The 13,566-nt window shown below is 35.5% G+C and overlaps 1 protein-coding gene across 16 annotated transcripts in view; it reads left to right on the forward strand.

Moving 5' to 3' along the window:
* The window catches only part of TMEM87A (transmembrane protein 87A), a 36,038-nt gene that overhangs the window by 10,789 nt on the left and 11,683 nt on the right, over positions 1–13,566 (forward strand). For 8 of the 16 annotated variants that reach the window (XR_011427275.1, XR_002800256.2, XM_070238717.1 and 5 more), the window contains exons 7-12: positions 3,395–3,503; positions 7,936–7,997; positions 8,784–8,967; positions 9,949–10,048; positions 12,338–12,431; positions 13,224–13,295. Coding sequence is in view for 12 of the 16 variants with exons in the window: in XM_070238717.1 (XP_070094818.1) it covers positions 3,395–3,503; positions 7,936–7,997; positions 8,784–8,967; positions 9,949–10,048; positions 12,338–12,431; positions 13,224–13,295 (621 nt within the window). In the remaining 4 variants the exon portion in view is untranslated. The remainder of the gene's footprint in view (positions 1–3,394; positions 3,504–7,935; positions 7,998–8,783; positions 8,968–9,948; positions 10,049–12,337; positions 12,432–13,223; positions 13,296–13,566) is intronic. The other 8 variants (XR_011427277.1, XR_011427276.1, XM_001503300.7 and 5 more) reach the window with 1 other exon arrangement.

A 13,566-nucleotide genomic window follows, 5' to 3' on the forward strand; every position in this document is an offset into this window, starting at 1 on the left:
TCTATGTGCATATTTATATTTAATTTATTTAAAAATGGGAATCTTACAATATGTATCATATTGCAACTTTTTTTTTAGCTTAGCAATATAACATGGACATCTTTCCGGCTCAGTAAATACTGTATGGTATCTTTATTTAAATGCCTGCATAGTATTTTATTGCATGAGTAATTGCAGTTTGTTATCAAATTCTCTATTGTTGGACATTTATGTGTTTCATTCTCTTGGAGTTTTAAACAGTGCTGCGGTGAATGTTCTTGTGGATATATTTATTTTTAATTCTTTGTTTTCTGGTTTCAAAAGAATTCTGTGTTGGTGAACATTTTGCTTCTTAACTTAAAAGCAAAAATCCTTTGTAATTTTATTTTCTAGCAGTTTGCTGTGATTATACAGAGCACATGAATATTAACCAAAATGAGATCACATTATAGATACTGCTGTGTAATTTTTTCTTTTCGCTTAATAAATTGGTACATTAAACACTACTTCACTTATTTCGTGGCTGCATACTATTCCATTTAACCATGATTTTTATGATCAATTCCCAGTTGATGTACATTGGGTTGTTTCCAGATTTTCAGTATAAGGTATAGCTATATATCTTATATAGGTTTATATAAGGTCTAGCTATATCTTTGTGCATGTTTATAATATTTTCTTTAACCTAAATTCCTAGAGCTGGAATTGCTGGGTCCAAATGTATGCACAATTTATAAATTCTTTTTTTATATTTTGTCAAAGTGCTCTGGAGAAAAACTATAGCAATTTATGGTACCAAGAAAATAAGACTGATTTTCCTTCTTTCCTCACCAACAATGGCTATTATAGTTTAAAACAGATTTTTTGCTATTTGTCAGATTAAATTGTATTTTTAAAAAATTCTTGTTGAAGCTGAGCATTCATTTCTGTGCATCTTGGCTCCTTGTGATTGTGCTTTATTCGGTGGTCTTCTGTGCATACTTTCAAGTTCTGTCAAGATTTGGGCTCTGTTCCTAGTAAAGCTGACTGAGAGATGACCCTGTTGAATACTGCAAGTAATATTTAGAAATATTTAATCAGATTATAATCAAAAGAAGTCAAAGAACTATCTGTCCTTTGATCATTTTTCCTGAAAATTGGGCCTAAGAGGAGAATACTTTATAATCCTATTTAAAGGATACTCACAAGTTCAGTACCTCCACCCCTTTTTATTAAAGCTCTGATAAAGCATTACAGAAAAGGGCCTCTCCCTATCCCTTCCCCTAGGAAAAAATATAATGTTTTGGTTAACTCAGTTTTCTGGTTTAAGCAGTAATGTGGTATATTTACCATTATAATGTCCTAAAAATCTTCTGTGCTCCATCTGTTCATCCCTCCTTCCCCTGAGCCCCTTGGCAATCACCGATTTTTTTACTGTCTCTATAGTTTTGCATTTTCCAGAATACCATATAGTTGAAATCATATGATACATAGCCTTTTCAGATTGGCTTCTTTCATTTAGTATTATGCATTTAAGTTTTCTCCATGCCTTCTTGTGGCTTGATAGCTCATTTCTGTTTAGTACTGAATAATATTCCATTGTCTGGATGTATCACAGTTTATTCATCCATTGACCTGCTGAGATACATGTTGCAGGAACTAACAGTAGTACCTATCTGATAGGGTTGTTGTGAGGATTAAGGAAGGTAATAAATGTTACATGCTTAACAGAGTGCCTGGCGGATGAGTGTTATTTTTACAGAGTCAGAATATCTATGTTCCAGAGTTAAATGTGAACTTTGTCAAATCCTGGAATATGAAAACTAGTCAGTCCTTTTGAAATTTGCAAGAGGTAGTTTTGAGATATATAAAATTAGAACTGGCCTGGTGGTGCGGCGGTTAAGTTTGCACATTGACAGCCCAGAGTTTGCCGGTTCGGATCCCAGGTGTGAACCCATCCACTGCTTGGCACGCCATGCTGTGGTAGGCATCCCACATATAAAGTAGAAGATTGGCCCAGATGTTAGCTTAGGGCCAGTCTTCCTCAGCAAGAAAGAGGATTGGCGGCAGATGTTAGCTCAGGGCTAATCTTCCTCAAAAAAATAAAAAGATATATAAAATTAGTAGCAGAGCAGCTTATTACACCAAAGTTTTATTGGTTAATAAACAAGTAAGTTCAGGAAAGGTTCAGTTAATTGTGGGTGAATAGGAAGTGATGTACCTATAACTTTGAAGCTGTAAAGCTTTCTCACAAATGGCTCCTGAATTTTGTCAGAAGAAACCATCAGGCAGAGATAAATCAATGTGTGATTCAGCATGGCATTTATGTTTTTAAGTTACTAAGATAACCTAATAGTGTATAGCTGAAGAATCATTTAATCCGCTTGGTTTGACACTTTGGATTTGTATCATGGAATATAATCTTTGAACTCTTGTTTAACGTTTTCTTGGGTTGTAGGATAATTTGAGCATTTGAGAAAAGCTGTGGGTCTGCAGGAAAATGCATCATTATGCAAAATCTGTTATCCACTTTGAGGAGTTTCATAGATCAATCAGTGAAGCTTATCTGGAGGTCTGTGGGTTAAAGTTCCTTCTAAGACCAGAAGAGGCAATAACTTGCAAGTCTAGGTACCAGTACCTCCTTTCACATACAAGGAAGCAGCAGCCACTTATTTCCTATGTTCATCTCCTTTATCTCTGTTTCTTAGTCTTGTGTTTGTGGAGGTCCATAGTTCATCTAGCATGGATGGCAGCAAATCCTTTGAAGGCTTTTTGCTAGGTCTGTGCACAGACTAACTGGCCTTGAAACAGATTCTTCCCAGGTAACCAGTTCTATAAACATGGAAGCTGTTAACTCTACTTTCTTGACTTTGGGGGACAGTGACTTTTGCTTTCCACATAGACTAGCCCAGATTAAATTTTTGATATAAGTGTGAGACCTTGTCAGCAGAAATTCTGGTAGTCTTGGGAATGGCATGGAACAAAGGAAATTAGATTCAAGAATTGGTCTTTATGAATCACTGACATCATCATAGGTTTTTTTTCTTTTTAGGTGATTTAAATTATCTCCGTATTTTGTTCGGGATATCTGTGTCAAATGTAACTAGTATTCTAGCATGGTTTAGTTAAACAGATTCAGTTTAATGATTTAGTTGAGGTTTTCTTTGTAAAAAAAAAATAAATAAGTTAAACGTGATTTTTTGTGTATGAGGAGATACAAGATGTCCTACTTTCTAGTAATTTATAATCCAGCCTACTTTGTTGTATGCACAATAGGCCTGTTAGGTTTGTTGTGCCTAAGGTTTTGTTGAATGAAAGTGAAGGGCTCAGCCATGTTTCTGGGCACATTCTGGAATAGAATTTTCATGTTGTATTATTAACTTGTATTCTTAATTCCTAAGACTTGAAGATTTGATGCATTTTTTTTCCTCTCTAGGCAATGCATGATCCATTGACAACTTGGCAAGACGCACCATACATTTTTATTGTACATATTGGCATTTCATCCTCAAAAGACAATCTACTAGGTATTAATCTTTTTACTAGTAAGTACGTTTTGTTACTTTTTACCATTTGTATATTACCTAGTTGTGTTATGCATGGTGGGTAGTGTAAAATTGCTTGAAGGGAGGGAATAATTAACGTTGGTTGTGAAGTAGAAAAATTGAGACAGAGATTAACATTTTTCTGCAGCCAGTATGTACCAGACACAGTCTTAGGCACTTCACGTTGCTTTCTCATTATATATCACAGATACTAGATTTCATTTTCCTTCATTTGATCCTCCTGCTTTTTAAATTTTTAATTCGTATGATCTTCTCAGTATTCTGAATTAGACTTGGTTACCAAGTCAAAACTCCAAAATTTTTAAATTACTTGACTTTGGTAATTTTTTAATATCTCAATTTTTCTTAGTGTTCTCCTTTTCTTGCTGCTCAGTTCATGGTGTCTGAAATTTTGCAATAACTGCTAACTGGTTTGTATTTCCTATAGTTTCTTTTTTTGTTTCTTCCTTCTCCTCTGTGGTTTTCTTCCCTTCCCCGTTTTCTCAAATAGAATATTGAGGAGAAACATTGATGGTGGTCATCTTTATCTTGCTTGTGACTTCACTGGCAATATTGGCACATTTCACCATTGAGTGTGATGTTTAGTATAGATTTTTCAAAGTATTCTTTATTTAGTTAAGGTTGTTCATGTCTATTCCTAGTTTACTAAGTGTATTTCTCTTTTTCTTTCTTTCTTTTTTTTAGTATTAAGAATGAATGTTCAAGAAATAATAGGAATGATGAAGAAAATTTTGAAAATAATTTTTCAAAAAAATTGGCAGGAGTGTTCAACATAAAATTAAAAACACAAATAATGTTAGAAATAAACTGCCAATAAAGAGATTGAAGTAATATGTTAACCTTGTTCCAATATTTTAAAAAATGATTAAATTCTCAATCTTTTGGAAAATATTAATTGCCAAAATTGATTATATTTTTTAAAATATGCCTGAAAAAATTAAGAAAAATGAAACGTAATTTTTCCACAGTAAGGGCATCGCACCCCAAGGCATTTTAAGCATTGAGTTTTAACAACTTTTCAAGAAACACATGTCCCCTATCTTACACTGTTTGTCTATTCTAATGAAAAGGGAAGGCAATCTACCATAGCATTTGTATCAACACAACTAAGGACTTAGAAAGAAAATGTAGTTTAAACCTGTCTCATTAAAATGTAAATATCTTAGATAAGATGCCCCCAAATTAAAAAAAAAAAAAGAATGAATGGTCAGTTTTATCAAATGCTTTGATTATATTGATAAAAATCAATTGATTTTTGATTTTGATAAAAATGATCATATAGATTTCTTTATTTAATCTGTTAATGTGATGCATTATATTAACTGATTTTCTCATGTTAAACCATTCTTGAATTTCTGAGATGCCACTATTTGGTTTTGACACACACACACAAACACACCCCTTTCACACATATATATACACAACTGGATTCTGTTTTCCAGAAGGTCTATAATTTTCTTTGCTCATGCTGTCACCTATAGGTTTTGGCATCCAGGCTATGCTAGTCTGATACAATGAATTGGAGAATGTCCCCTATTTCTATATTCTCTGGGACAGTTTTTGTAAGGATAGGATTATCCATTTCTTGAATGTTTGGTAGAACTCACTTATGCTAGTATTTTGGTGTAATCTTTTTTTTTTCTCTCCTATGTAGATTTTATAAACAACTGATTAATTTTCTTTAATGGTAATAAGTATTTTGTTTTTAGTTTTTCTATTTTTCCTTGAATCAGGGTTGTTTTGGGAGTTTTTTTGAGAAATTGTCCATTTTATTCAAGATTTCAGATTAATTGGCATAAAGTTATTAATGGTTATTAACTTTTTTTTTTGAGGAGGAGGATTGGCCCTGAGCTAACTACTGCCAATCTTCCTCTTTTTGCTGAGGAAGACTGGCCCTGAGCTCACATTCGTGCCCATCTTCCTCTTTTTTATATGTGGGAAGCCTACCACCACATGGCTTTTGCCAAGCGGTGCCATGTCTGCACCCGAGATCCGAACCAGTGAACCCCCAGCTGCCGAGAAGGGGAACGTGTGAACTTAACCGCTGCGCCACCGGGCCGGCCCCCTCTTTTTAACTTTTAAAATCTTTCTGGGATTTTACCCTATTTTTATCCCAGTAAACCAGTTTTTGGTTTTAATTTTCCCAACTATTTCTTTGTCTATTTCATAAATTTCTACTTTTATCTTTATCATTTCTTTGATTTGACTTAACTTTAAACTTTTGTGTTTTATGGTTTCTTGTATTGAATGCTTAATTCCCAATCCAGAGGTGAGTCTTATGTTCCATAGTAATGTGGGATATAGCAGATCTAGGCAAACCATTGGGTTGCCTGGCACAGTTTCTGGACTCAAGACGTGTATTCTCCTGTATTTCTAGGCCCAGGGCTTTCTAATGAGTAATAGTCTCAAGGAGCAGTTGCCAACATGTATGTCCAACCTTCTTGCTTTGAAAAGGGAGCAGGAGAAGTCCTGCTCCAGTCCACTTCAGCCTCTTCATGCATCACATCTGGCTCTCATCCCCTTTTTCTTAGAATCCTCCTGGTTTTGGTAATCTCACTGGAACTGCCCTCTCAATTCCCATAGCCTGCTTTTGGGCCCAGAGTCCAACGTAACCATGCACTGTTCTGAGTTTCTGTTCAGTTTTGATATTTGGAGATGTTTATCTTGTTTTCAAGCTTGTGTCCTTTTGATTCTCTCTTTTTTCGTTTTATTCATCTGTTGTTTTGAGCTAAGAAGATACTTTAAAGGCTGGAGTTAACTACACCATATTAAAGTCCTAGGATTCTTTGTCTAAAACAGTCTTCTAATCTTTCCTTCATTAAAACCTTTGATGTCTCCTCATCACCTGTAAAATGTCCATATTCTACAGCAAGGCTTATAAAACCCTACAACTTGTCCCAGTTTACCTTTTGTTGCCTTGTTTCAGAAGACTACTATATGCTACTGTGTGCAGTCTCAGACTACGTGTACTTTAAATATACATGCGTTCTCACACCTGTCTTTGTTCATGTCATTTCCTTTACGCGGATGGCTTTTTACTTTGTCCTGGAAAATATGCACTCATCCTTCTGGGTCTGGCTCAGAGGGACAGTTCTCTCTGTTGGTTTGCAACTTCCTCTCCCCTCTAGATGGTAATCCACTAGATGGTTGAAAACGTCTTACTCATCTTTCCAACTCCTATGTTTTCCGTGGTGTGTGTCACATAATAAGTGCTCAGTAAATGTATGTTGTATTTTAGCATAGAGTGGGGGTTAGCCAACTTTTTCTTAAAGATCCAGATAGTAAATGTTCTCTGTACTTTAACTACCCAACTTTGCTGTTAGGTGCAAATGGGGCCGTAGACAGTATGTGAGTGGATATGGCTATTTTCCAGTAAAACTGTATTAATGAAAAGGGGATGGCTGGATTTGGCCTGTGTGCTATATTTTGCTGACCCCTGGCATAGAGTAAGCAAAGAATGTGACAAATAATCACCAATTATTTTATTTGCTCTTTTATCAAATTAAGAATGTATAGATTTAATAACCAGTTCTGCTGTGAAATTTTTATGATTGGTATTATGGGATGCTCCTTTTGTTCACATAAGTATTCGACCAAATTTACTTTTAATAATGGTATGCCCTTTTTGCCTGATAAAAATTAGTAGGAAATTTTTGTTGAATAGGCACTTATTACTGTGTCTTTGGAGATAAATCTGTTTTTATTTATTAATCATATCTGAAATTTATCCAAATAGTTTTATCAGTTACATTTTTAAAATAGTCATAGGTTTGCTTCAGTAAGGCAGATGTGTCTTTCAGGTTCTTGTTACTGTCACTTGTTCTGCTTTATTAAACACTTTGTTATTATTAAGCACCTTCCAAAGATGATACATTAATGTAGCAAAGTTACATAATGCATAAAATTGAAGTAGGTAAAAAAAAATACTAAAGCAATAGGAAAACATAGGTAAGGAGAGATGGACGACAAAGAGGATGGCAGAATGAAGGAATGAAGTCTGGTACTTGTTAAAGCATGTTAGTGATGTGTTGTAGGAAAAAGTATATATGAAGTATGTTCGGAATTTAGAGGAGATGCAGAATAGTTCCAGTTGGGCAGCTCACAGAATGCCTTGTGGAGGAAATACATTCAATCTTATCTTTAAAGATGTGACTATGGGAACAGAGGGCTTTTCCGGTTAAGATACTCCCTGGAGCATAGGGATGGAGGCCTGTGCAGGACATAGCACGAACCATGGGAACACTGCATGAATTTCAAAGTGCTCTATAAATGTAATACTCACCAAGATTTAAGTGGTTAAAAATAAATGACCCAATGGAATTTTCATTAATTTCATCAGACAAATGTCACGTAATGTTTTTGTTTAATTTCTGCCTCCTTTACATTAATTCTGAGGACTGTTTTTTGGCAGTGACTGTTGAAGTGAAGGGTCCCTATGAATACCTCACGCTTGAAGATTATCCATTGATGATTGTAAGTGAACTTAGATTGTTAACCTCAACATTAAATGAGTTTAGTTGAAAGATTGTCCGTGTTTTGTAGCAATATTCTTTTTTAAAGAATTGTACCTGAACAGTTCAGAAAGTATGGCTTTCAGTTCTTTACTTCTTATTAGAGTGTGATCTTGGGAGGGTCAGTGAACCCCTCTCCGCCTTCATTTTCTTGGGTTGATGACTTGTGGAATTTTAGAGTCAGAAAGTACCTCAAAGATGATTTCAGTCTGACATTCTCTCTCTAAGAAGGGCACTGCTTACAATCCCATAGTTTCTGATCCCACTTAAAGTACCTAAATGATGCTGCTTCCTCCTTTTCAGTGTGTGTATCTGTGTCCATGTCTGGGAATATCCTTAATCTATTTTCAAATTTCCTTTGCTCATGATTGTTTTTTTTCCTTCTACCTTTCCCTTTCATAGTTTTCTTATTTTGTCCTCTTCTGTTACCTATAACTATATACTAACCCTGCCATGCCTTTTTTCCTCTTCAGTGTTGTCTTCGTTTATATAATTTTAGACTGTGAGCTGAAAAAGCTCTTTTAGTACAGAAGAGTGGTCACTTTTGACAGGTCCTGAGGTGGTCTCTCTCTGCTCAAGAGGAGACAGTTTTTTCATGTTAGTATTGAACTCCAAAGAAATAAAATAATTATTTTTAAAGTAGAATGTATAAAATGTATATTTTATAGTGTGTTAAGACTATATATTGATGCTAAATTGGCTCTTGGCCCTAATCCTCCTTTTTATCTCCTACCCACTCGGATGACAGTTTTTCATGGTGATGTGTATTGTATATGTCCTGTTTGGTGTTCTGTGGTTGGCATGGTCTGCCTGCTACTGGAGAGATCTCCTGAGAATTCAGTTTTGGATTGGTGCTGTCATCTTCCTGGGAATGCTTGAGAAAGCTGTCTTCTATGCAGAATTTCAGAACATCCGATACAAAGGAGAATCTGGTACGGAACCATAAAATGTTTGCCAGTTTGTGTGATCGGCAGGTGAGACATGTGACAATTTCCCTAAGGTCAGCAGTCATTGAGTAGGTTTAACTTTTCAGTTACTTAATTAGAAAAACTTAAGCAGAATCACTATGATTGTGACTTTTGTTTTTAATCTCATAACTTGTGGTTTCAGTGATTTGAATGATTCTACTGAAATAACTCACGAAAGTTAGAACAGTAGTGGCCATTTTTGGAAAGATTATTATCGTCATCAAATCTGAATTGCCCTTGATTTTTAAGACACCATTATTGTATACATCTAAGAAAGAAAACAAATACTGTCAATTTAATTGTAAGATGCTGTTGACTGTAAGACACACCTTGATTTCAAAGATAACATGGGGAGAAGTGCATCTGAGAATTGGTAAAATACACTAATACCAAGAAAATAGGGTGCTTCAAGATTATTAAGGTGAACAAGTAATGAGAGAAATGTTTTTGTACTGAAGTTTTTGTGATAACTTTGGTTCTCTCTCATGAGACCATTTAATTATTGATTATTGTTGCAAGTATACTAATTAGATCTTTCCCTGTCTTTGAAAGGGCTTGAAAATAGTAGATGTGATTTCAGATGAAAATGATTTGAAAACTTTGTGTATGTGTTTTGTGCTTTTCTATGTATACGTATATTTCGCAGTTTTTAAAAATAGGGGAGAAGTTTCCTAGATGTTGTAAATGTCCACGTGGGGTGAGGTATTCTGCTAAGGTTTTAGTGAAATGGGGAGTGGGGAGAGAAGGTGAATTGCACACGCCCAGATTGCTGTTCACATGTGTGAGATAAGTGAGATCAGCATGTATACTTGTAAAAATTGCAGAAGTATTATTTTTTAGTAGGACTCATACCATTGCTTGTTGTGAGATCTACATTTCTGGTTGTAGAATCGCACCTTTTCCCAAACCTCGAGTATAGCACCTTTCACCCCTTTTCTCTCATAGTTCAAGGTGCCCTGATCCTTGCAGAGCTGCTTTCAGCAGTTAAACGCTCACTGGCTCGAACTCTGGTCATCATAGTCAGTTTGGGATATGGCATAGTCAAGTAAGTATTAACTTCCTATATGGAAGAGCATATTACAATGCTGATCAAATTGAAACTGTATTTCCGGTTCCCATTGTAATTCTGAAAGAGTTGATATTAAAAGTAGTTCTGAGATAAGACAAGTATCTGAAATTTTGTGGATTTGAAGTTGGAAAAATGTTGTGTTTCATTTCACTTCTTGGAACTCAAGAAGCACCTGCAGGAAAATCCGCAGTGTAGTGAATGACATTGAAATAGCACACTTTTAGAGTAAACTTACAGTGACTTTACTCTTCCAAAATATTTTTTCAAATCAAATTTTTTATAGGAAGAGCATTCTTGCTCTAATAGTCTGAAAATAATTTATTTTTTATTTAAAACAATTTTATTGAGTGCCTTCTATATACTGGACTTTGTTCTAGACTCAGGGAATACAGCAAGTAAACAGAACTCTTGGAGTTCACATTTGTGGAGGGAGGGGACACACAAAAATCAGTGAATAAAATATCTGATATGGCAGTGGTAAGTGCTGTGGAGCGGATAAAGCAGGGAAAGGGTATCGAGTCTGGGCAGGAAGTGGAGCTTTCAGTTGTAAATGGGGTGGCAAGGAAGGCTTCACTTAGTGACATTTAGTAAAGGTCTCAAGGAGGCGAGGGAACTACGCGTACACCCAGGGGAAGAGATGCTGACATGTGGTCAGACTCTATATATATTTTTAAGGTAGGGCCGGTGGAATTTGCTGATGGATCAAATGTGTGATGTGGAAGAGAGGCAGAATCAAGGATGTTGCCAACTGTTTTGGGCTGAGCAAGTGCAAGGATGCAATTGACATTTACCGAGTTCAGGAAGATCTTAGGTGAAATAAGTTTGGAGCGGAGGCAAGATTAGCAGTTTAGTTAGATATCCAAAGGGAAGTAAAGTGGAGAGATTAGGGTGCAGGTACAAATTTGAGAAGTCATCAGAATGTAGATGTGTAAAGCCATGAGACTGAATGTGAGCACCATGGAAGTGAGTGTATATGGAAAAGAGGTCAAAAGACTAAGCCTTTGAACATTTTCTGTTACTTTAATACAGTGATATGAAGTAGAATTAGAGCAGAGGAAATTGAGGAGTGACCAGTACAGTAGGAGGCAAATCTGAAGACTATATTTCGGGGAGGGAGTGATTATTTGTGTCAGACAAGAGGATTGAGAATTGACCGTTGGATTTAACTACGTGGAAGATAGTAGTGACCTTAACAAGACAGTTTTGGTGAAGTGCTGGGACAAAAGCTTGATTGGAGTGAGCTCAAGAGAGAATAGGAGAAGACGAATTGGAACTAGCCAGGTGTAGACAGTTACTTCAAGGAGTCTTGCTTTAAGTGGGATTAAAGAAATGACGGGTTTTAATTTTTAAAAATGATTCATTCATTTAAAGGAGTTTTGCTTTAATTGGGATGAGGGGAATGGGGGATTTTCATTTTTAAAATTGATTCATTTAACAGATATTTGAGTGCCTCCTATATGCCAGGAAATATTCTAGGTTTCTAAGATACACCAGTAGGGAGGAAAAATCCCTGCGCATACAGAGCTTTTCTACTGTATGACATAAAATATAAGAACAAATATTGCTAAGGCTTAGGTAGACATGATTTAAGGCATTGCATCTCAAACTATAATACACTAATGAATCTTGTTAAAATGTAGATTCTATTAAGTAGTATTTTGAATATCAAGGATCTAAGACTTTTCCTCCTTTGAACAGAAGCTGTTTAAAAAACTTTTCATATTTTGTTGGATTTTGAACTTGCAAATGTACTATTTATCTAATAGGATATTTGATTATATCAGTTAAAATTTTTAGATTTGATAATGGTATTGTGGTTATGTTTTTTAAAAGTCTGTTAAAAACACATACTGAAATATATATAACAAATAAAAGATATGCTGTCTAGGATTTGCTTCAAGATAGTATGGGAGGATGGGGAGTGGATGGCGTGCACATGGGGCAAGACTGGCCAAAGATTGACGGTTATTGGGACTGGATGATGGCTGTATAGGGTCTATTATACTGTTGACTGTGTTTCAAAGTTCTCTACAATGAAAAGTTTTTTTAAAATGTGATAACCGGAGACCAGCTCTAAACTTCTAGTATTCACTATCTTGTTTGAGACCGTATTTTTTTTGAGTTTTCTTCTCTTAGGTGAATCAAGTATGTCTTTTCTCTGTTAAGTTGTTGGCCTGTATTAATCAACTTAATGAGTTCCTGTTACTTAGCTTGTCTTGGGGTTTGTTGCATTTGTACTCAACTCTCTCTCTGCTTTCTCTTCAGGCCTCGCCTTGGAGTCACTCTTCACAAGGTTGTGGTAGCTGGAGCCCTCTATCTTTTTTTCTCTGGCATGGAAGGGGTCCTCAGAGTTACTGGGGTCAGTATTGCTTAATCTAACTTTTTGTGGTCAGTTCAGATGTCTTCTTTTTGTCTTGAGGGGGTGAATTGGGAATGTCCATGGGCTTCTTTACTGCTTCTGAGTCACCTTTGGCCTCTCACTTTCAAAATGTATGTATGATTAATTTTTTCCTTTTAATTTATCTATTAGAGCTTTATAAATTTAATTTGTGATCAGGAATGGATGCTTTCCCACCTGTTCACAAATTGCTGCTCACTTAGTTCCTCCTCCTGGACAGTGGGCTCCATTCTTGTATAAGTGGCAAACGTTGTAATCATGCACTTGCTAGTTAATCTAATTTTTGTCTTAAAGTGACAGTGTTCTTTGCTTAACTAGCTCTTGACTTTCAAAGACTTTCATAAAATGCATCTAGTTAATTTCACATCATTCTCGAGAATTACATAATTATACCCTTTGCCAGGGAAGGAAACCAAAGCACTGAGATATAAGTGATAAAGAAATTTATGTTAGGGCTGGATTAATGTGAGGACGAAGTGGGCCTATCTAGGTCATTCCAGTTATTTTCTTATTTATTAAAAAATCACTCTCTGCAATAACCTGTTAGATTCAGGGTGATAAATGCTACAAACTTGACTTTGCCCTCAAGAAAACTGGGCTCAATAAGTTTTGCAATAAATTGACCCTTAAGTAAAACACTTTATGGATGCAAATTTGTTTTTCAAATCACACTGTCCTCTGTATATAATTTCCTTAGACTTTTAGCAACTTTAACCCTCTGTCAATTTCATTTTCTTTCTTCTGATGCTGTAGTATTTTTCTTATCCCTTGGCTCTGATAGTAAACGTGGCCCTCTCAGCAATTGATGCCTGTATTATTTTATGGATATCCTTTCAGATGCCCTGGTGACTGGGTAATTAGGGTTATATAAATAACATCTTACATATATATAAACTTTTGGGAAAAAACAGCATAGTTTTTGGGACAGATACTTGCCTTACATTTTATTTTGGGGTGAGCTCTTTTTTGTAAAATTACATTATTTGACAATGCTGGAAATTAGTTCTTAGTATATTAATGGTGCAGTAATTTTAAATATGAGAAGGATCTTTTTAAGACTTGTACCCCAACTCACAATGATAGGAAATGATAGGAT

This window comes from Equus caballus, chromosome 1 (assembly GCF_041296265.1).
Source record: "Equus caballus isolate H_3958 breed thoroughbred chromosome 1, TB-T2T, whole genome shotgun sequence".
Taxonomy (NCBI): Eukaryota; Metazoa; Chordata; class Mammalia; order Perissodactyla; family Equidae; genus Equus; species Equus caballus.